Genomic DNA, 24,300 nt, shown 5'->3' with positions numbered 1-24,300 from the left:
TGATCATGTGACTGCTATGAGTGCCAATCACAGAGGTCACATAATCAAAATACCTACTTCCATCTATAAGAGGATGGGAAGAGGGTGCATCAGGAAAATGGATAAAGGATGGAAGTGCACAGTTAAAGGATATAATGAAGGAGGGGGAAATATGCTCTTTTCAGGAGTTGAAGCACAAAAGGTATTTATTTTATGTATTAGATGAGTGGCGATATTTTCAATTAAGACACTTTGTAATGGCACTCCCACAAGCAGTAAGGGCAGTAAAGGACCTGCATCCAATTGAACAGATGTTGAGTGTGAGTACTTTACAGAAACACAGTATTCTTGTATATATAAAATATTTATTAAAATGTCCAGATCTACCTCTCTGTTGTTTCTGGAGAAATAGGAGATGGAATTTGGGACTCAATTAACCACCTGCCGACCGCAGATAGCCGAATGATGGCTACACTGTGGCCGGCCAGTTCTGGGAGGGCATCATATGACGTCCTCCCAGAACGTGCTCTCCTGCGCGCCCCCGGCGATCTCCTTGATCGCTGTGTCCTACGGACACAGCTGATCACGTGATGTGGTAAAAGGCCAATCACAGCGGCCTTTTACCACGTGATCAGCCATGTCCAATGACACCACCGGGAAATGCAATTGCTGGTTCTTGGCTGGACTTTCCTCATGCTGTCAGAGCGTGAGGAAAGTACTGCCGAGAACCGGCAGTTGTCAGAGCAGGGATTGGCACCGATCATCAGAGCACTGATGATCAGTGCCCTGATGAAAGGTGCCCAGAAGTGCCACCCACCAGTTCCGCCCACCTGTGCCCAGCAGTGCACCCACCTGTGTCACCCAGCAGTGCCATCTACCTGTGCCCAGAAGTGCCACCTACCTGTGCCCAGCAGTGCCACCCACCTGTGCCCAGCCACCTGTGCCCACCAGTGCCACCCACCAGTACCCATCAGTGCAGCCCAGCAGTGCTGCCAGTCAGTGCCCAGTGGTTGTGACAGTCAGTTCCCAGCAGTTGTGCCAGTCAATGCCTAGCAGTGCCGCCAGTCAGTGCCCAGCAGTGATGCCAGTCAGTCCCACCTATTAGTGCTGTCTATCAGTGCCACCTATCAATGCTGCCTATCCATGCCACCTCATTAGTGCTGCCTATCAGTGCCGCCTATCCGTGCCACCTCATTAGTGCTGCCTCTCAGTGCTGCCTATCAGTTGCCATCAGTGCTGCCTATCATTGCCGCCTATTAGTGCCCATCAGTGCTGCCTCATCAACGCACATCAGTGAAGGAGAAAAATTACCTGTTTGAAAAATTTTATAATAGAAACAAAGAAACTTTTTTTTTTTCATATTTTTTGCAATATTTTTATTTATAGCGCAAAAAGTAAAGTGCCCAGCAGTGATTAAATACCACCAAAAGAAAGCTCTATTTGTGAGAAAAAAATGAAAAAAATTTCACATGGGTACAATCTTGCATGACTGCGCAATTGTCATTCAAAGTGCGACAGCGCTGAAAGCTGAAAATTGGCCTGGTAAAGAAGGGGGTATAAGTGCCCGGTAGGCAAGTGGTTAAATGAACCCTAGGTAAACACTTTACTGTGCTGAGAGCGCGTTCTGGTAAAGGAAAGCTCCTGATGCATATTTATGATCAGGAGCTTTGTGATCATGTGACTGCTATGAGTGCCAATCACAGAGGTCACATGATCACAATTCCTTCCTCCTCCTCCCAGCGTTTAGATCCTCTTAAAGGGCCTGGAGGTTGGCGGTGTGAAGAGTTTAAAGTGACAGCTGAAAGAGGATGTATCAGGAAAATGGATAATACAGTTACACTGTAACGTATAAAAATATTTTTTATAAAGTATTTAAGAACCAAATAAATACTATAGAGCAAAGAACAATAAAACAGCAAAGAATCATACAACAGCTGTATTTAAGTTTTTAAATGCAGAACATTGTGCAGTCAGGTGAATATATCATAAGATATAAAGTGATTGTAATTACAGTTATTTCAGTCTCTTAAAAAAATGTAATACGTTTTTTTTCTCCGGAGCCACAAAGAAAGACTATATCTGTATGTTATATATAATAGTGCAACTGTATATAACAATCTGTTTATAGAAGAAAATACAGTAAGCATATTTTATATTTAGTAATAGCAAAATTAGTCTGCTCTCAACCAAAAAAAAATTACAATAATATAATTTATTTGTTCATGTTGAAAATATAGACCGTTTTATATACTATTCCTTTTTTCATGTCATACTTCTTTGGTGCATACTTTAAATATAAATGATAATAAAGATACTCCTGGGAGCCATATGTGTAAACATTCTACTTATTATACAGTTACAGTCATGATAATAATGCTTTGTAATATCTGAGAATCAAGGTAGTAAGGAGCTATACATTGTGCTCAAGGAAGTATGTTAACACTTTATGTTGGATTCTTGAAGACAGAGTAAGGCAATACTGATATTGTGCTCCGTTAATGGTACAATTTGTGGTATAAATAGTAACATTTAAAAGTCCGACTTAACAATCATGGTACACATTCAGTTGGTCTCATAGAACCATACAGTTGTATATTTACCAATGATTTTTCCTAAGATTCAATCCATCTATGGGCAGGTTGGTTGTACCGAAGTCAGTCTATTGGTCAACATCAGTACAACCAGCCTGTCGGATTTTTTTGGATGCAATTACTGCTGGCGACTATAGCTGCTAGCAGTATTCATTGTGTTTTGCTGTTTGGAAAGGCTCCCTGCCAGAATAACACAATGGGGGAGGGATTCCCCCATCAATACTGATTATGTTGATGGGGGAGTCGAGCGATTTTCAAGAAAATTGAATAATCTATGGCCTACCTTAGTGTTAGTGTACAAGGATTTCAGACTTAATCAGGCCATAGGATATTCAATTTTCTTTCCTGCAACCTGTGGTGCTTGATGTCCCCCGTCAACACAGTCAGTCCCTCCTGCAGAGCTGTTTTATTATGCCGGCAGGGAGCTTTCCCAGCCGACAAAACACAGTGATTACTGCTAGCGGCTATAATTGCTGGCAGTAACCACATTCGAAAAATCTGAACGGCTGGACCAGCCTACCCATAAATGGATTTGATCCATCTATGGCCGGCTTTAGTATCAAGCCAGATATGGAAAAGTGGCCTGCATTTTAGATCTGAGCTTGATATCACTTTGACATCACATCTGAGATATGTTCGCATTACATTTTACATAGAGGAATAAAAGCAAAGTAACATGATGAATGGAAAAAGCAGCAATAAATATAAGGGCACACTCAATGGCGGACTGACAACTCATGGGGCCCCCGGGCAATAGGGGATCATGGGGCCCCTGTGTCCTTGCCCAAACTCAAAAAAGCCTATGAAAAAGGTACCAGGGGCATCTCATGGGACCCCCTACTGACCCCGGGCCCTCGGGCAGTGCCCGAGTTTTCAAATGGTCAGTCCGCCCCTGGGCACACTACTCTGTAAGATCTAACTCAGTCCTCAAACACTGGTATCCAAATTTAAAAATTGATGTCAGAAGCAGAAAAAAAATTCCTGTAACAACTGATCAATACTCAAAAGTCAACATAAGACTGTATAGCCATTCTTGCTGCAGTTTATAAAGAGTAATAGAAGTGCTTTTCAAAGCTATCTGTGCTGATCATATAAAACAAAAAATACAAACCTAACTGTTGGGCCATGGGATTGCTTCTTAGGAGGAGGATTAGAATTAAGATTGATCCTCCCTTTAAAAGATATGTGACCAAAGACCCAGGCTTTTGGCCATCTGACCAAAATGGTAGGCAGCGTCAGCAGCATTTTCTCAAGGTGATTTCAACCCTTCCTATCATTGAGCTTGAATTACCTAGCCACAGAAGCTGCACGATTCTTATGGATCAGTGACCAGGGCTCGTTTGCACCAGATTCAGTTAAATGCATTTTTAAATTGCATTTGCAAGAGAAATGATTGTATTTCAAGGAAGCTAGTGTACTCCACTGTGGTACTTTCATGTGTGTTTAAAAAAAGTACAGTGTGCTGCATTTAATTGCATGTAAATGTATTGGAATTCACGTGAACACACCTCACATGTATGTAAATGCAACTCAGTAAAAAATAAAATCATAAATAATGCCTAAAACACACATCACAAATGCATGTCAATGCACAGGTGGAACATACCCATATGCAAAAAAATTGTACTTTTGTAGGCCAGTTAGAAAATGTCTTTACATTGACTTTAAGTTTTGGGAGGGCATCAGTGGGTTGAAGTCACCATCCAACTTTTTACAGTATATCACTCTGAGGCTCCAGTGGTAAGATCTCCCCATGCTAAATGTTTATCTGCCCTACCCATTAACACACAATTAAAGAATTACTCTCTTGTAGCTGCATTTCCTAATTATTTAGGCTCCGTTCACACTGGTGCGATTTCAGTTGCACACAGAATTGAATAACAATGGAAATCACATTGTTTTCAATGGTGGCTGTTCACATCAATGCAACTCTGTGTGTACTACTTTGGTGCAATTCCAGCTTGATTTGGCCCCATAGAATATGCAAACCGCATCCAAGTTGCAGTACATAATTGTACTTTATATCAGATCAAAGTCGGATTGCAGCAGTGTGTACCGAGCCTTATTGTATATTAGGGAGTACATACAGTATATAAACTTTATATAGAGAGTTCATTAAGGGAGCATGACACTGAGGCCTGACATTGCAATGATTGTAGTTGTTGGATGGAACTATAGTTGGGGTACCTTGCCACTGAAGACACCAAGTGGTATATGCAATATGTATTTTAGCTTGCTGGCCACCACACATAACTCAAATGTCTGCTTTAGGTGGAGTTATCCTTTAATAGCTGACTGTAGTGGATAACATAACAAACTTCAAAGTCACAAATCTTTATCTGGCTGCTTAAAGTAGATTTATGTCCAAACTGGACCAAATTTAGTTTGCTAAAGCAGTGCGTAAAATTGTTTTTTTTTTCATAAAATCTCTTTTTTTCTCACTGCTGCTAATCTCCTTTAGCCTGTTTCAGCCACTTCCTGTGCATGCAATCAATCTAGTGTCAGCTGCACATCACCGGTCTTGTCTGCCTTCCTGATAGTGACAATCATGTCATGTCAGCGCAATGTGTGTCAGCATGGCCTTATAGTCTCAACGAGTGCATGTGATAGGATGAAAACACAGAAGCACAATGCAAAAAGAGTCACCAGTCCCAAACAGGAGAACAAACATCTTCATGGCAGACTCACCATATATCAATGTATAAAAAGCTGCAATTTTAAATCAGTTTTAAAATTACATTTGACACAAGCATTCTGTTTCTCCATTTTTCATCCATTTGTTGCTGGATGAAAACAAACGACATCAATGCATCTTTATGGAAAAATGGATATAAATGGATCATCATCCATTTATACCCGCATCCATCAACATCCGGTTTTTGAAATGGACAAAATGGATGTAACCAAACAAGCGGTCCCTTTTTGCATCCATTTTTCCATTGGTAGTGGATATAAAAAACTGAATTTGTTTTATCTTTGAAAATAATGTGACTGAACTGATGAAACAAATGGAACAAATGGAAATTTTCCCGTGTGAAAAGACCCTAAGCCCTGGTTCACATATATGCGGCCGTGCGGGCCGCATTTTACACGGGCACTAGAGTCTATTCATTTGAATGGACTCCCGTGCCCTGTGACACACAGGGAAGAAGTCCCTGCACTTCTTTGGAAAACGCAGCCCACACAGGAACATCGGTTCCCAGTATGGTTGGGTTTTTCCCAGTGCGGGTGGTGTGCCATTAGAACTAATGGCACCCGCCCGCGGGTCCGCATTCCTCTGTGCAGGTGGTGCAGCCGATTTCATGCGGATCCGCAGCAGCACCACCCGCACATATGTGAACTAAGCGTAAAACCACATTTTCTATTTGAAAAAGTGTGACCCATAAACTCAGGCTTGTATTTTTTTCTATCCCAGTCTGGAGGCTGCACCCTAAAGAGGAAGCTGCACTCATGCGGAGCTGCAGCCTCCAGCCAGCCTCAGAAATTTAGGAGGAGATATACTAAAACTGGAGCACTCAGAAGTTGGTGCAGCTGTGCCAATCATCTTCTAACTTCAGCTTGTTCAAATAAACATTGACAATAAAACCTGGAAGCTGATACCATGCGTTTTGGTGTGGCACAATATTTAAAATGGTACAGGCACCATTTTTGCATGTTTCTTGCACACAGGATACCCACTGAAATTAATAGGCTGCCCTGAATGCGACATACAGAAACATGCGCACGCACTCGGTCGCACCTCCATGGCGTGAACAGAGCCTTATGTATGACTGGGGAATATTTGAAAAGGGACACTAAGGAGTGTATTTATGACAAAATATGCATTGCATTTCGCCCAGTGAATGTGCATGTACATTCACGCTGTGCAAATGGGGTAAAAAACCTAAATACAGTAATATTTCACTATTCCCTGTGCTGTTTGAATGTTTTCAGTTATTTAAAATGGAAAATACGACATTTAGCCACTAGATGACGCTAAATATCACAGGAAATTCATAAGATACTTAACACAATCCAGTGGCCAAATGCAGTACTCTCTCATTTAAATCAATGAAACACATTTGACCAGCACAGAAAATAACCCAATATAATTAATTCCTTTGCTCCATTCACACAGAATGAATGTACCAGCACTTTCTATGGGCAACGTACTTTGCAAATTTTTTATAGAAACAATTGAGTACTGTCTGTGATACTTTTTTTATTTGCACTAATACAATTTTTCAGGACAAGCTTTCGGGGAATGTCCTCTTTATCAAAGACCAAGCTGTACTAATCTGTCACAAGCAGGGGCAGACTGACCATTCGAGCACTCGGGCACTGTCGAGGGCCCCGGGGTCAGTAGGGGGCCCCATGAAATGCCTCTGGTACCTTTATAGGCTTTTTTTTGAGTGTGGGCAAGGCCACAGGGGCCCCATGATCCCCTATTGCCCAGGGGCCCCATGAATTTTTCAGGACAAGCTTTCGGGGAATGTCCCCTTTATCAACGACCAAGCTGTACTAATCTGTCACAAGCAGGGGCGGACTGACCTTTCGAGCACTCGGGCACTGCCGAGGGCCCGGGGTCAGTAGGGGGCCCCATGAAATGCCTCTGGTACCTTTATAGGCTTTTTTTTGAGTGTGGGCAAGGCCACAGGGGCCCCATGATCCCCTATTGCCCAGGGGCCCCATTGTTGTCAGTCCGCCCCTGGTCACAAGTACACTAATACGGCTACAATGACCTCAAGCTATTTTTTTTACAACTTTGACCCGTACTATTTTCATGCAGTCTCAGTTTATTGGTCACAGGTATCTAAAAATACTATTCGGCTTTAACATGTTTCAGCTTATATGAGTTTTTAGTGATTGGGTTTAGACCTTTTTTAGGGGACTATGGGGTTTATTTACTAAAGCTGGAGAGTGCAAAATCAGACTAATTTCTGCATAGAAACAATCAGCTTCTAACCTCAGCTTGTTCAATTAGGCTTTGGCAATAAAACCTGGAAGCTGATTGGATTCTATGCAGAAGTGAGCCTGATTTTGCACTCTCCAGCTTTAGTAAATAAACTCGATTGTGCTTTGAGACATGGCTTAAAGCTTCTATGAGGTTAGCTATTAAAGGTACTAGTTACAGGGAGAGATTTAATAAAGGTGTTTGATGTACTCCTTTATTAAAATGTGCTCCTTTTAAGATTAGCCCCGTCATCTTGCACATGGGCGCCTAGGGCAATACAACGTAAAATTCGGGAGTAATTCCCTGCCCTGCAGCCATGGGTGTGGTGTACAGCCATAAAATCAAGGGCTGTAATCGCCTGTTCGTGGGTATACGCCTGTGCTTGTGCAAACACGTGAATGTGTATGGATGTACAATCCTGAATACAGACTGTCTATATCCAGGGTTGTACAACCATATGCTTGAACATGTTTACACAAATATGCACATATACCTGCCATTGATTGCTATGGTTGGCTGTACGTAGCACCTCTGGCTCTAGGGTAGAGAAGTATGTCTGAGTTTTATGCTATACCAGGGGTGTTGAAACTATGGCCCTCCATGTGTTGAGGAACTGCAAGTCCCATGAGGCCTTGCAAGACTCTGATATCCACAGGCAAGTCACCCAGAGGCATGATGGGACTTGTAGTACTCCAACAGCTGGAGAGCCATAGTTTGGACACCCCTGTGCTATACAGTCCCAAGCGTGTATGCATTTAGACAGAATGGATGTGACAGGCCTAAATACAATATACATTGGCTGCCATTTCTGTTAATATACTACAAGCTTTAAAGCTTAAAGTGGAACTTCACTCTCTCAATCAACATTGACTATTTTTAATCCTTATGCTGCTTGCATTAGTAAATGGATAGGGAAGTATATCATATTTACTTGTTCTAAAAGTTTTTATTACATTTCTTCAGTTACTTCCTGGTTTCCATGCCTAGGCAAATTATGTTACACGTCCCGGGAGTCTTCAGGAAGGGAGGGAGGGCCCTCAGCTCAGCCAATGCCTGAGCTAAGGGCAGATGGATTCCAGGAAGTAAATGATATATGAATCATCTGCCCTTACTCAAGATGGCCACTGCCAGACATGCCAGAGGGTGTTTTTCAAAATGATTTCTCAGTAAAATAAAGCATGGAGACAGAGACGAGTGGGAGAGTTTGCTTTGAATATTAACAATTATTTAAATAGCATTTTTTGGTTTGTGGTGCTCAGATGCAGTGCAGTTCCACTTTAATTCCAAGCAAAAGCTTTTTTTGGACATTTGCACTGTAAAAATAAATGATCAATAATGAAGTGTGTTTCATGTGTGGCTGCTGCTGGGTTTGGTAAAATTCTTACTTTTATTCATCCCATGCACTGCACATCAGGCACTGCAAATTATAGTTCTGGTTGGAGTACAGTTTTCACTTGCCTTGCACCTCTTCCATTCAGCAAACTTCCTGTATGCTTTTTAATGAAAACAAGAAATCTCTTTGGAGGAAGGGGGATTGTGACATTCATTCGCACCTCTTCCAATCACAGAATGCCTTATATTCATTTAAAAGAATGCGGGACATTTTTTGAATAGAATAAATACCTGCAAGAAGTGTGAGAACTAGACTCCTACACGGGATGTTTGGCACTTACTGTACTGTAGTAAGTGCGGGCTGAATGAATGTAAGAATTTTACTAAACACAACAGCAACCACACATTGGGCACACTTCAGTAGTGGTAATTTATTTTTACAGTGCAACTGTCCAAAAACTGTTTTTTGCCCGGAATTCAGAAATAGGTGTTACAGTCATTCCTCAAAGCAAATCTGTGCAAAAACCTAAGTGATTTTCTAGTATCAATGAAAATATTTTCATAGACAAATGATAAAGAGGGAAACACTGATCTTATTTTATAGGGTTAACAATGTCCTGAATTGCTGAGTCAGGCAAAAAATAGCAGCAGTAAGTGCAGTGCACTGTCGAGAAAGCAGTTTGAGATGCAATTCCTGGTCTTCCCTCTCAGCAGCCTTCTTAGCTGCATGTACAAACTGGTGGTACGTGCATATTAGATCACAGAGATTAGTCTGGACATCAGTTTGTCTTTTGTTGCATTTTACACAACTGGAAAACTGGAGACACACATCTGTCATGTGCACTAAACTGTAGAATGTTTCTTCCACAGCTTGGTAAATCTCCTCTGAAGCTTGATCTGGTCTAAGCACTTTCTGTGATGCTGACATCACATTCCGAGAGACAATACAAAGACTAGATTTTTGTTCTGAGAACAGAGCAGCACATTTGTTCTCAGGATGTGGTTTACGTTTGTTTTTATATTCCTCCAAGATTTTTTGAAGATCCAGGACAATGTCTTGCAGCTTGCCAAAGCCCATAGGAGAATCGTGTATTCTGGTTTTTAAAAGATCCAGAGCTTCACAGTGCTCTATAGAGGGTGAGTTTTTACTAGAAAGATTTTTTCCAAAGAAACAGTTTACAGATCTAGGTGGTATTGTCCTAGGTGAGGTTGACACATTTCCAGCAAAGTCAATAATTTCATCCTCTGCATCATTGTCTATAGGGCGGAAACAGTTGGCATAGGATAAATGGCAGCTACAGTTCCCTACTTTGGAGATCTTAGGGCTTTTTTGTTCTGAATCATAAAGATCTACGCTTCTGTTTTCTAATACTTCCTTCCTGCTAAAACTCTTGCTAGCAGAGTCAGAACTTCTTGGTATGAAGGACTCTGCTTCTGAAATGCAGTTCTCTTTATATAATAAATCTCTGTCAGAGCCTTTATTTGAGCTTATGGTTTCAGCACATGAGAGTATCCTTTCATCATTTTCATCATAACAGAGTTCCAGAGTATCCCCCACTGTATCAGAGGAACACACCAATGGAGAGAAGCAGCCCTTTCTCTCGGAATTCCTTGTCAAATCTGTTGAATCCACTGATGTTAGGTAGTCTGGCTCTTGGTTTGTTAAGAGATGCACTGCCTCCTCACAAGGAGGTACTTTGGTTACTGCAGCCGCTCCATCTTTAAATGAGTTTATAGGAAAACTGGTAAAAAGGTCAGCAATTCCCTTGAAATCAAAAAGTAAGTCCGTAGCACTGGGGAAATTAAACAACTTTTTTGTTTTAGAACTCTGAGAACTCTCATGAACAATTGTCTCTTTTGGTGAAATGTCTCCTTCAGAGTTCATAAATTCATTTTTGAGTGTGTTGTGCTTGGATTGCTGGGGAGCTTCTGAATGTGCAATGTATGGTAACATTCTGTCACTGGGAATGGACGACAGCATAGAAACAATGTTTTCTTCATTTACTGCTTCATTTTCAAAAATGTTTCCAAATACAGCCTTAGAATCCTTTGTGATGTCCTCCAAATGTCCTCCATTGTCCAGTTCTAGTGATATTTGAGATGGACTAACTCGGCTATTTTCTTCAGAAAAATAACAGTTGGGTGTGTTATTTGCATTACTATATCCATGACCACCATATTTACCATTCTGGTTTCTTTCTGTGACTCCTGAGTCACTTTTGAAGCGTATAGCTGATATGGAAGATGAAACAGATTCAGTAACTGACTTGGTCTCCATGGTGTCAGGCTCCATTTCCATTAGGTTTGGTGAATGTGTTCTGCTTTTGGACTTTAATATGGGTTTGCGTAACAGTGGTTTGGTTTCAAGCAGAGATGGTTCAGCCTCAATATCTTTTAATGAGGAAACTGTAGGAGAATGGGACTCTGTAGGAAGGTGAGATTCTTTTTCAAAGCAACATACATGGTCTATGTTCTCCAAAGAGTTGGAAGGGGATAAAGGGAATGTGACTTGAGAGGTATAGTCCGTTTGTAAGTAAGATCTTCTTTTCCGTAACACCTTTGATGGTTTTTTGGATGGTTTTTCTTTTCTGAATTTCTCAGAAGACTTTTGCACATTTGACCCACTTGATGCACAGTCTGGGTAGACAAATGATGTTTCTGATTGTGCACCTGCAAAATGAAAAAAAGACGTTGAGTTCTATGTTGCATACAGTATTTACAAATGTGAAAAAACTAACATGTAAATAGGCTGAATATCCATTAGAATAAGGCCTAATTCAGACACGCATACTTAAGTGTAAAGTCCATGAAAATGGTCATGAAAATAGTGTTTTTTATCATAGGCTCTGTGAATTTCTTTATCAGCTGTGTCATCTTTGTAATTATCTGTTAATTAGGCAATTACTAGGCAGAGTTTTTATTTTTTACCACTATTTATTTTGTGGTTTTTTGTTGTAAGAATAGTTATGACTAAAGCCATGTAGACTGAAAAGCATCAACTTCTTGTATCATGATTTGTGCACTGTGGACTTTTCAATAAATTAAGATTCTGAAGGGCAGCTACGGTGGTGCAGACCATTTTCATGGACTATTCTCTATAGCTTTGCGACTGCAGGGTGGGCACCTGTGTACCCCTGTGTGAGGGCCATGTTTGCTCTCATGGAGATGCACAGGTGTTCCATGCATCCAGGTGCAGGCAGTTCCATTCATGTCAATTGGGACGCAGCAGCTGCATGGACAATGGCTGCTGCTCCCAATTTGATATTTGTGTGGGTGCGGGTCCCCAAACACACACTGTCTGCATTTGGGCCTGTGTGCCCGCACCGTCACAGGTGTAAAATTGAGAGCAATGGTTGCGTCCGTGCAGCCCATGCATCCCAATTAACATGAATATGACTGCCTGCACGGGGATGAATGGGACACCTGTGCATCACCAAGCAGACAACCACAGCCCTCACACAGGTGTACGCTGTAATACATCCATGTGAACGAGGCCTTAGGCTGAAATAAAAGATACATTTACTGCAATAACTATTTTATTTAACTTCCATGGCAGCCTTTAGAACATCATCCTTTACTAAGTACTTTATGAGTACTTAGGAGTTATTTAGAAGACACATTTGTTATGTAGGTTCATACAAATAGATTAGGATAATGTTTCTGTTTTGAAACATGCAGGAGAATAAAAAAAAGATTGGTCAAAAATAACAAGTTAAACCTTTTGCAAACGTATGTAGTTGAAACCGACCATGTACCAGTAAATAAAAAAATGCATTAGCAGGAGTTGCCTTCAGCAAACCCAATGACCAAATGGTCAGTAGATAAACAGGCAGCCGTTATTAAAAGCACATTTCAACTTTTTCTGTAAAAATTAGGCTTGGCCCATGTTTTTTGGCTCCAGAATTTCCCTTCCTATTTATCTTTTAATATTATGAGTTACCTCATTCATCCACAAAGAGGCTCAGACATAATACTCATTAAATTTTTACAAGATTAGGAAACATTATATAATACTAGGGTATTTAGAAATATTGGTAGTTAACACTCATGGATCAGCCAATTGCTACAAAAGGCTGGAAAAACACTAATATGCTTAAGAAAAGCTTAAACAAAAACATGTGAGGTTCACTATATTAATTATATATTAAATATTCAGTATTGTCTTGGTCCATATGTACAGATTATATATGCTGTTCTGGAGGGTATCTTCATTTGTCTACAATTTCAACCCTGATATTGTTCAAATGACGAAGCAATAGTCATAGATCGCTATTTTATGGCAAGGAAAGCGGTGTACATTTTGGAAAGATATCTCCAGCTATACGTATTTATAGTAAATAATTACTTTCAAGGAAATTAATCTGACACCTACTAATGGGACCAGAAAGGGGCTTCTGCAAATAAAAAATAACAGCTGCCTTTCTGGGGTTTTGTCATTCCTTCTTTAGTATTAACACTGCTGAGGCTGTGGCCTAGGGCAGTGTTTCTCAAACTTTTTTCCATCAAGGCACCCTTTAAAAATTTTCACACTCTCGGGGCACCCCATTCTAAATTGTAAAAAACAAAATTATTAGTTTTATGTAAAGCAGCAACATCCACACACATAGGACACCCAACATAGGAGGTGATGTATTCTTCCAAAAGACAAAACACCCTTGCACAGCGCTACTGTCTAGTAATCCAATGTTTCTCTTTTCCCACAGTTTCTCTCCCTCAGCTAGTGTGACCCCAGTGGTGACGGAGAGGGGCAAACAAGAATGCTGTGCAGGCGCAGAACGTGCATAGCAAACAATGGCATCATTGGTTGGTAGGATGCCACTGGCTAGAAGGCTGAAAAGGTGCACAATGAAAACCTGTGGCTTTGTGTAACTAAACGGCAGGCTTGATCAAGCCACTGGCTTGTATATCTTTTTTGGGCATTTTTTAGGCATTTTGCCAAGGCACACCTGAAGAAAGCTGAAGGCACCCTGGTAGAAATAGACTAGGCTAGGGTGTCGAAAACTCCAGGGGCCTACTATGAAATCCAGCCACTCACTGTCCATTGTCACACTGCTGCCTCCCCCCCCCCCCCCCTTGTTTTTACATGTAGATTTGAGTTTTATCAGTGGGCCACTGCTGCAATAACTGCCACAAAGCCTATTATTTCCTAGTGCCAGTTCCACTGACACCTAGCTACAGCTGGCGATGAGGAGATGATGCAGTGATACCAAGCAGTCGTAATGTACCTGCTATGTGCCAAACAACATTACAGAGACTCTTTATTAGCTAAAGAGGCCATTTACTAAACTGCAGCAAGCCTTGCATGGCTCTTCCTAAGCACTAGAAAGGTGTATTATTGGTTTAACAGGTGATAGATAACAGAAAATAATAAAAATGTACCGGTATTCAAAATTATTCATTTTTTTAACATTTTTAAATCAAGTAGGAACAAGACTAGGTTTTATTTTGAGTTCATAAACCAAAAAAGTTGTAATGAAACTGGTGAACCAAGCAACATTGACTTTCTGTCCCCAGTTAGCCTCAATTCAGCTCTGCGCAGCTGTGACAATGGGGTGTGAGGATGGGACATTCAACCTGTGCATGCGTCGGCTCCCAGACATAGTGACATAGATTGTTTTCATGCCATGTGCCTGCAAACTGCTCTACTTGGGCCACTGTATGTGAGGTCTGCGTTTTGAATTATTACATTATCATTTGTAAAACCTTAAGTGATTTTAAAAGGTTTAATGTTGTATACCTTAATACATTTTCTTTAAAAGCTTCCATGGTCAGTTCCCCCTCAGATCCCCCCTAGATACTTACCTGAGCCTGATCTCGATCCAGCACTGTGCCCAAGAGCAGCAGCACTGCTCTCTCTTGTTCTCCTCACTGGACATGAATGAAGCAGCACGAGCCATTGTCTCCTACTGCTGTCAATCAAATTCTGTGAGGAGGGAGCGGAGGCGGGGCCAAGCCACACTGTGTGCATAAATAGATGAACACAACTTGGCTCGGGATTGATCCTGCATGTTTTTCCCCGTAGCACCTACTAGAGGGGCAGACACAGAAGAGGAGCAGAAAGACCCATCAGGGGACTCCAGAAGAGGAGGTTTGGGGCAGCTCTATGCAAAACTATTGTACAGAGCAGGTAAGTATAACATGTTTGTTAGTTTAAAAAAATATATCTTTGCAATCAGTTTAAAGCAGTTGTTGGGGGGTGGCCTAGGTAGCTGGCCTAGAGGAGAAAAAATTTAAATCCAGCCCTGATTAGAATGTATAGTAATAAGCTACACTTTATGATCTTTTTCGGGCAAACTATTAATATTTTACCTGGAGAGGTCAGTGTTGGTGTAAATCTGTCTGCAGCATCAAAAAACTCTTCTTCAGAACTGCTGTCACAGAAACCAGGGGGAGGCTCAAGGATAAGTGCATCAACCTCATTATATATTTTCCGCCTGCAGCCCTTTTTCTTTAGTTTACATTCTGGTATTAAATCTACACAGTTGCTCTCGGGGCTACTAGGGATGTTCCTGTCCACACTACTAGCAGGAGAGACATTTGAGCAGAGACTATAGTATTCCATAACATTGTTTTCTATTAGCTGACATCCAGGAAAAAATGGGATTTCATTGTCCTCTCTGCAGTCTGCATCTTTGGGTGATCTAGGTTTTTCTTTAATATCCATTATAGTGGTTTCCCTGTTATTGGCCATCTGCAAGAAACACAGCAATGGGTCTGATTCTTCACAAGCATCTCCTTCACATTTCATATCTGCATTATCAACAAAAACCCCCTGATCTTCTGTAGTTACATCATTTAGGATGGGTGTATAGAACTGGAAAAACTCCGGCCGGCTAGAAGAACAAGTCTCTAGGTCATCCTCTTCCAGAGCATCTATTGAGTCACTGGACCAGCTAATTTTGTAACCATGGCTTTCTGTATTAGCCGAATCAGAAGCTTCAGAAATACTATCTGTATCATTGTTTCCACAATCACATCCATTCTCCACACTGAGAGCACTTTGTTTTGATTCTTCATCTTGTTTCAGCACTTGCACCTCTTCTTCTTCCTCTTCTTCCTGCAAAGGTTTAATATTGCGTTGTCTTAAAAATTGAAGTTCTGATGAGAGGTCTAATGACGAATCAATATCTGATGACTCCTCAGAATCACTGCATGCTCTGGATTCATATCCTTAAAAGAAAACAATTAGATGTTAGTAAATTTCTTATTTTATAAGCAGTACTCATATACAGTGATGTGAAAAAGTATTTGTCCCCTTCCTGATTTATAATTTTTTTGCATATTTTTCACACTTAAATTATTCAAATCATCAAATACATTTTAATATGACACAAAGATAACCTGAGTAAATACAAAATACAGTTTTTAAATTATTAATTCATTTATGAAGGGAAAAAAGCTGTCCAAATCTGACTGACCCTATGTGAAAAATTAATTGCCCCCCTTGCTAAATGAATGAACTGTGATTAACCAAATTTTTTGGGAAATCTGAGTTAAATTTCACTTGCCACACGCAGGTCCGATTACTACCAGACCTGTTGAATTAAGAAACCACTTAAATAGAAGCTGCCTGGCAAAGTGAAGCACATTCTTCAAAAGCAACACATCATGCCGTGATCCAAAGAAATTCAAGAACAGATGAGAAACAAAGTAATTGACATGTATCAGTCTGGAAAGGGTTACAAAGCTATTTCTAAGGCTTTGAGTGTCAGGAACCATGAACCAGGCAGAGACAGAAAGTGCAGTTAAAAATCACGCTTTTAATGAAATAGGAAATATAACATAGATCAGGAACATAGTAAAAACAGAAGCCGGGGTTCAGATGCCAGAGCGGGTTATCAGACGAGCCAGAGTAAGGAAACCAGAAGTAGTATAGTCAGGAGCCAAAAATCAGGAACAGGAAGCAGAAGAGAAGTCAGTCAGACCGAGTTGTACACAGGAACATATGCAGGAGCACACTGGAGATCATAGACCAGGGCAAAGAGGAAATGAGCTAAGCTGGTAAAATAGCAAAAAGGGTTGGCTGTAGGCTGGAAATGGTATCCAGGTGAGTTACTGTGGAGACAATGAGTAGCTGGTAATTAACCATCAGCTGAGCAGCTTCTCTTTGAGGGTTAGGGACTGATGTGAATGTACAATATAGATATACACATGTAAAAGCGCTGCGTAAATTGACGGCGCTATATAAGTACCTCTAATAAATAAAAAATAATCTTACGTAGTATGCGGAAAGGCTCAATAAACAGAGGCACCAGTTTTACTGAGGGAACACGGAGTCAGAGATTATGGAAAGACAACCAGACCCTCTCCCCAACTTGGTAGGAGGGTGCAGGTAGGCGTCGGCTGTCAGCATGGAGTTTGTACCTCTCTCTGGAGCGTTACAAAAAATTTTGGATCTGCACCAAAGTGGAATGGAATTCTTGAAGATGTCCCTCTAATGTAAAAATTCCCTGTGGAACAAATGTGTCAGGAAACATGGATAGCTGGAACCCATAGTTTGCCATAAATGGATATAATCGGGAGGTGGCATTGATGGCATTATTGTGAGCAAACTCCGCCCAAGGTAACAGGTCTGGCCAGTTGTTATAGTTGTCTGAAATATAGCAACGCATGAACTGTTCCAAGGCCTAGTTGGCCCATTCTGCAGCCCCATTGGACTGCAGGTTTTATGGTGAGGAGAAGGAAAGCTGAATTCCCAACTGTGCACAAAATGCTCACCAAAACCTGGACATGAACTGGCTTCTCCTGTCCGAGATGATAACTGTAGGTAACCCATGTAACTGAAAGACCTTCTAAGTGAATATTGATGTTAATTTTTTGGATGTAGGCAACTTCTTTAGTGGAATGCAATGTGACATTTTCGAAAAACGGTCAACCACCATAAGAATAACTGTATTGCCCTGGGAGTTAGGTAAATCCACAATAAAATCAATAGACAAGTGGGTCCAAGGCCTCTCTCCACTGGGTATGAGTTGTAGAAGGCCTACTGGAAGGTGTCAGGGTGTTTTAAACTGAGCACACACGGGACAAGCAGCTACATCGGCGCGGAGACTAGGCCACCAGTATTGTTAAGACATAGACCATATGAGTTGATTTTTCCCTGGGTGCCCAGCTGCTTTGGAAGAACTGGGGTTGCAACCTTGAGGGATTCAAAGGTTTTATTGGAATCCATAGACCAATTCTGTGGGTTGCGCGCCTTTCTGGTCATATCAGTCAGGAGTTTGACCAGAGAAGAGAAATTACATATAAATTTTCAATAATAGTTGGTGAAGCAAGAAAAAGGTTGTAGAGGACATAGACCTATGGGTTGAGCCCACTTTAAGACTGCAGGCAGTTTCTTTGGGTCCAATCGAAAAACCCAGCAGCAGATATGACATAACCCAAAAATGTAACCTGTTCACAATGAAACTCGCACTTTTCCAACTTGCAATACAGGTTGTTCTCTCTCAACCTCTGAAGCACACGGGAGACATCTGTGTGGGGGTTCTCTAGGGATTTTGAATATATGAGAATATCATCAAGGTTAATCACCACACATTGCTGCAGCATATCTCAGAGGACATCGTTAATAAATTCCTGAAAAACTGCAGGAGCGTTGCAGAGACCAAAGGGCATTACAAGTTATTCATAGTGCTCGATCCCAGTATTAAATGCAGTTTTCCATTCATTGCCCTCTTTAGTCCTCACGAGACTGTATGCCCCTTTCAGATCGAGCTTAATGAAGACTGTTGCACCCTTGAGGTGGTCAAATAATTCCATTATCAATGGGATTGGGTAAGCATTTTTAATAATAATGTGATTGAGACCCCTGTAATCGATACAGGGTCTCAGTTCACCACTCTTCTTTTTTGCAAAAAAAAAAACACAGCAACGGCAGGAGAATACAATTTGTGGATGAACCCCCAAGATAGTGAATCCACAACATACTCCTCCATAGCTTTATCCTCCGAGACAAACAGAGGGTGATGATTGGAGGAATCAGCTCTATTATCAGCCAGCGGAACTGGTGGACGCATTTTTGGGTTCCCTGGTGGAACGGGAGAGCCCCAGAAAACCTTGAAAGGCGGCAGGAGAGGGAGGGGAGTCCCTTCCAGCTGCTTGTAAAAGCAATCTAGTGGCTAAGATTGTTTTTACATGAAAGCCAACCGCCAGCTGAAAAAAACGATACCAGGATGATGCCTGTAGCTGTAACCACTCAAAATCCAGCGACATACCAGTAGGTTGCTGCTCCATGTTGGACATATATGTAACAGCAGAGAACATGGAAATATGATGAATCTGGTTTGTGAACCAATATGATCGCAATTAATTCTTTTTTGTAATGCCCATGTTGAGGCTTAGGCCCCAAAAAGTTTTAAATTTGGAAGCCATGATTTTTTTTTTTCACTGTTTTGTTTAAAAAAATAATTTAATCACAATAGTAACATTGTACTACTCTGGGGGGTGATAAGGTGTTTTTTTTTTTTACACTTTGTATTGCAGGAATAATGAAGATTATTGCTCTGCAATGCAAAGCTTGCTTTGAACTTTCATGAATGCGTTCACTTCATGACAGTTCAAAATACAGAGATCTGTGATTGGCTCCAGCTGGTCACATGGTACAGGGTGCTGTGATTGGCCCCATGTGCCATGTGAGAGCTGTGGACCAATCACTGCTCTCCATGAACAGAAGCAAGGCTTTTATGAATCAGATTGATAAAAGCTTTGTCGTCATCGTGATCATGTGCTCACAATGATCACCGGCCCCAATTTTCGGGAGGGGAGGGTTGCTTTTTCACATAAGGCCAGGCAGGTTTGCACAGCTTTTTTTCCATTAATAAATGAAATCATCATTTAAAAACGGCATTTTATATTTTTTGGTTATCTTTGTGTACAAATAAAATTTGTCTGGTGATCTGAATCATTTAAGTGTGACAAAATATGCAAAACAAAAAATATATCAGGAGAAGGGAAATACGTTTTTACAGCATTTTATATATTATATCAAAAAATATGTTTTCTAAAAGGGAATGTGTCAAGACAGGGATATGTGGGTGACTCCTGATGACTCTTTTGAAGGTTCATGCTTCATGGCTGGCCATCTAATCCTTTCTTCACCGTTAAATGAATCAATGGCATGGAACAGAAATTTGTCTACCAGGTGTCCCAACCACTGATATGCATATGCTTGTTTTAGGTCAGTGACTCACAAAGTAGTGAAAAATGGATACGGATGAAAGCCCAGAGTATGAACCTTCAAAATAAGTCAGTATCAGCACCAATATTTGTATCCTGTCTGTATTTTAATCTTGTAATAATGGTAACAATGTCCTGATGCCATTTGTACTATACTCAAATTGTTGCTGACAAGTTGTTGAATAAAATTTACACTTTACAACAGTTATAAACTACCTAAGCTACTAGAGAAAAATCAATTTTGGTTACACTTACTGTATGTTAATATAGTCCTTGCTGTGTTTTACTGTGTTTACCATGACTTAATTATATTGGTTTAAACACATTGCAACAGTCTTTTTTTCAGTTTGTTTTTCCATGTACCAATAGGTGGTAAACCTAGGACCAGTGGACAGTGACTGTAATCTCTGCACTTTGCATCAACCTGGCCACTGTACAAAATTAATTCAGAAAGCCAGTAAATGTCAATTAAATATAGGTAGGTGACACACTTCGATTTATGAAACATAATGCTCTCTGGAGAAGTGATTAGATGCATCATACATCTTTTTTTTAAGTCTTACCTTCCTCAGTCGAAATACGGTGAACTTGGCTGTGAGGACACCATTCAAATATAGATGTAGCAGGACTCACTAGTAGCTTACAATATCCACTAATGAGACATGAAATGTCTTTGGCATTATTTGACTCCAGCAATAAAGACAGTGGCTTTGGAAAAAAATAAAGAGTTAGTATGGTGTTAAGGTCTACTTTTTCCTTTAATGAGTAGAAAATAAGGAAGCTGCATTTGTTTTAACCTGATGAGTACATTGTTTACCTGATCATCGTTTGTAAGGATCTAGCTTGCCTAAGTTCATAATAGGAGAGGAATATGGAATCTGTCATTGTTGGTCTTCTGGAAATGGTAGCTACCTGGCTGTCATGCTGACCATGTTAATTTAAATGCTTTCGGTAACTAATCCAGAACAAGAGTTTAGATTTTAGGACTTTACTCTGAGATTACTGTTATGTAGAGCGGGTTAACACTAGAGATGAGCGAATTATTCAAAAATTTGATTCGGCTGATTCGCCGAATTTGCGGGAGAAATTCGAATCGATGCGAATTTATTCGCTACGAATTTAACTTATAAAAAGGGTTTCTAGGCTTCAGAGAGCCTTTAAATTAGTGCAGAACACTGTACCTTTAATTTAAATGCCCTTGGAGATGAGGAAGGAGAAGGAGAAGGATGAGAAGAAGGAGAAGGAGAAGGATGAGAAGAAGGAGAAGGAGAAGGATGAGAAGAAGGAGAAGGATGAGAAGAAGGAGAAGGAGAAGGATGAGAAGAAGGAGAAGGATGAGAAGAAGGAGAAGGAGAAGGATGAGAAGAAGGAGAAGGATGAGAAGAAGAAGGATGAGAAGAAGGAGAAGGAGAAGGATGAGAAGAAGGAGAAGGATGAGAAGAAGGAGAAGGATGAGAAGAAGGAGAAGGATGAGAAGAAGGATGAGAAGAAGGAGAAGGATGAGAAGAAGAAGGATGAGAAGAAGAAGAAGGATGAGAAGAAGGAGAAGGATGAGAAGAAGAAGAAGGATGAGAAGAAGAAGAAGGATGAGAAGAAGAAGAAGGATGAGAAGAAGGAGAAGGATGAGAAGAAGAAGAAGAAGGATGAGAAGAAGGAGAAGGATGAGAAGAAGAAGAAGGATGAGAAGAAGAAGAAGGATGAGAAGAAGGAGAAGGATGAGAAGAAGAAGAAGGATGAGAAGAAGAAGAAGGATGAGAAGAAGGAGAAGGATGAGAAGAAGAAGAAGGATGAGAAGAAGAAGAAGGATGAGAAGAAGGAGAATTCCAAGCCGGCAAAAAGTGTATCTGCAGAGCTCCGCTATTTCTTAGCGGAGCTCTGCAGATACACTTAGCGGAGCTCTGCAGATACACTTTTTGCCGGCTTGGAATTCTTCTTATTTTCATCCTACTTCTTCTTCTTCATCCTCATCCTCAGAAGAAGAGGATGAGGATGAGGAGGAAGAAGAAGAAGTAGGATGAAAATAAGAAGAATTCCAAGCCGGCAAAAAGTGTATCTGCAGAGCTCCTCTATTCTGCAGATACACTTAGAGGAGCTCTGCAGATACACTTTTTTCCGGCTTGGAATTCTTCTTATTTTCATCCTACTTCTTCTTCTTCTTCATCCTCAGAAGAAGGAGATGAGGATGAGGATGAAGAAGAAGAAGAAGAAGAAGAAGAAGAAGTAGGATGAAAATAAGAAGAATTCCAAGCCGGCAAAAAGTGTATCTGCAGAGCTCCGCTAAGTGTATCTGCAGAGCTCCGCTATTTCTGACAGTTCTCTGACATTCACTCCATACAGCGGTTGAAACATTGTATCTATTTGTTTCCATAAATGGAAACAAATAGATACAATGTTTCAACCGCTGTATGGAGTGAATGTCAGAGAACTGTCAGAAATAGGCTATTTCTGACAGTTCTCTGACATTCACTCCTCAACCGCTGTATGGAGTATTGAATGTCAGAGAACTGTCAGAAATAGCCTATTTCTGACAGTTCTCTGACATTCACTCCATACAGCGGTTGAAACATTGTATCTATTTGTTTCCATAAATGGAAACAAATAGATACAATGTTTCAACCGCTGAGCTCTGCAGATACACTTAGCGGAGCTCTGCAGATACACTTAGCGGAGCTCTGCAGATACACTTTTTGCCGGCTTGGAATTCTTCTTATTTTCATCCTACTTCTTCTTCTTCATCATCCTCATCCTCAGAAGAAGAAGAAGAGGATGAGGATGAAGAGGAAGAAGAAGAAGTAGGATGAAAATAAGAAGAATTCCAAGCCGGCAAAAAGTGTATCTGCAGAGCTCCTCTATTCTGCAGATACACTTAGAGGAGCTCTGCAGATACACTTTTTGCCGGCTTGGAATTCTTCTTATTTTCATCCTACTTCTTCTTCTTCTTCTTCTTCATCCTCATCCTCAGAAGAAGAAGAAGAGGATGAGGATGAAGAAGAAGAAGAAGTAGGATGAAAATAAGAATTCCAAGCCGGCAAAAAGTGTATCTGCAGAGCTCCTCTATTTCTGACAGTTCTATGTCAGAGAACTGTCAGAAATAGAGGAGCTCTGCAGATACACTTTTTGCCGGCTTGGAATTCTTCTTATTTTCATCCTACTTCTTCTTCATCCTCATCCTCATCCTCTTCTTCTTCTTCTGAGGATGAGGATGAAGAAGAAGAAGAAGAAGTAGGATGAAAATAAGAAGAATTCCAAGCCGGCAAAAAGTGTATCTGCAGAGCTCCTCTAAGTGTATCTGCAGAATAGAGGAGCTCTGCAGATACACTTTTTGCCGGCTTGGAATTCTTCTTTTCATTCTTCTTCTTCTTCTTTTCATTCTTCTTTTCATTCTTCTTTTCATTCTTCTCATTCTTCTTTTCATTCTTCTCATTCTTCTTCTCATTCTTCTTTTCATTCTTCTCATTCTTCTTTTCATTCTTCTTCTTCTTTTCATTCTTCTTTTCATTCTTCTCATTCTTCTTTTCATTCTTCTTCTCATTCTTCTTTTCATTCTTCTTCTTTTCATTCTTCTTTTCATTCATTCTTCTTCTTTTCATTCTTCTTCTTCTTCTTTTCATTCTTCTTTTCATTCTTCTCATTCTTCTTTTCATTCTTCTTTTCATTCTTCTTCTCATTCTTCTTTTCATTCTTCTTCTTTTCATTCTTCTTTTCATTCTTCTCATTCTTCTTTTCATTCTTCTTTTCATTCGTCTTCACATTCTTCTTCTTCTTTTCATTCTTCTTTTCATTCTTCTTCTCATTCTTCTTTTCATGAAGAAGAAAAGAAGAATGAGAAGAATGAGAAGAATGAAAAGAAGAATGAAAAGAAGAAGAAGAAGAATGAAAAGAAGAATGAGAAGAAGAATGAAAAGAAGAATGAGAAGAATGAAAAGAAGGATGAAAAGAAGAAGAAGAAGAATGAAAAGAAGAAGAAGAATGAAAAGAAGAAGAAGAAGAAGAATGAAAAGAAGAAGAAGAGGAATGAAAAGAAGAATGAAAAGAAGAAGAAGAATGAAAAGAAGAAGAAGAAGAATGAAAAGAAGAATGAAAAGAAGAAGAAGAATGAAAAGAAGAAGAATGAAAAGAAGAATGAAAAGAATGAAAAGATTCTTCTTCTTCTTCTTTTCATTCTTCTTTTCATTCTTCTTCTTCTTTTCATTCTTCTTCTTCTTCTTCTTTTCATTCTTCTCATTCTTCTTTTCATTCTTCTTCTCATTCTTCTTTTCATTCTTCTTCTCATTCTTCTTTTCATTCTTC

General features: G+C 40.3%; 1 protein-coding gene across 1 annotated transcript in view; it reads right to left on the bottom strand.

Annotated features, from left to right (window-relative positions):
- Nucleotides 1-1,900: 1,900 nt before the first annotated feature.
- The window catches only part of FRMPD1 (FERM and PDZ domain containing 1), a 128,103-nt gene continuing 105,703 nt past the window's right edge, over nt 1,901-24,300 (bottom strand). Inside the window, exons 14-16 of the mRNA XM_089670914.1 lie at nt 20,574-20,718; nt 15,145-16,005; nt 1,901-11,505 (exon numbers count right to left, since the gene is read on the bottom strand). Of these exons, the coding sequence (XP_089527040.1) occupies nt 9,434-11,505; nt 15,145-16,005; nt 20,574-20,718 (3,078 nt within the window). The 3' untranslated portion in view covers nt 1,901-9,433. The remainder of the gene's footprint in view (nt 11,506-15,144; nt 16,006-20,573; nt 20,719-24,300) is intronic.

This window comes from Staurois parvus, unplaced genomic scaffold, assembly GCF_062004578.1.
Source record: "Staurois parvus isolate SC_StPar_1 unplaced genomic scaffold, SC_StPar_1.0 ptg000096l, whole genome shotgun sequence".
NCBI classification, from domain to species: domain Eukaryota; kingdom Metazoa; phylum Chordata; class Amphibia; order Anura; family Ranidae; genus Staurois; species Staurois parvus.
The sequence above is the reverse complement of the archived record's forward strand: the minus strand, read 5'-3'. Positions and strand labels throughout refer to the sequence as shown.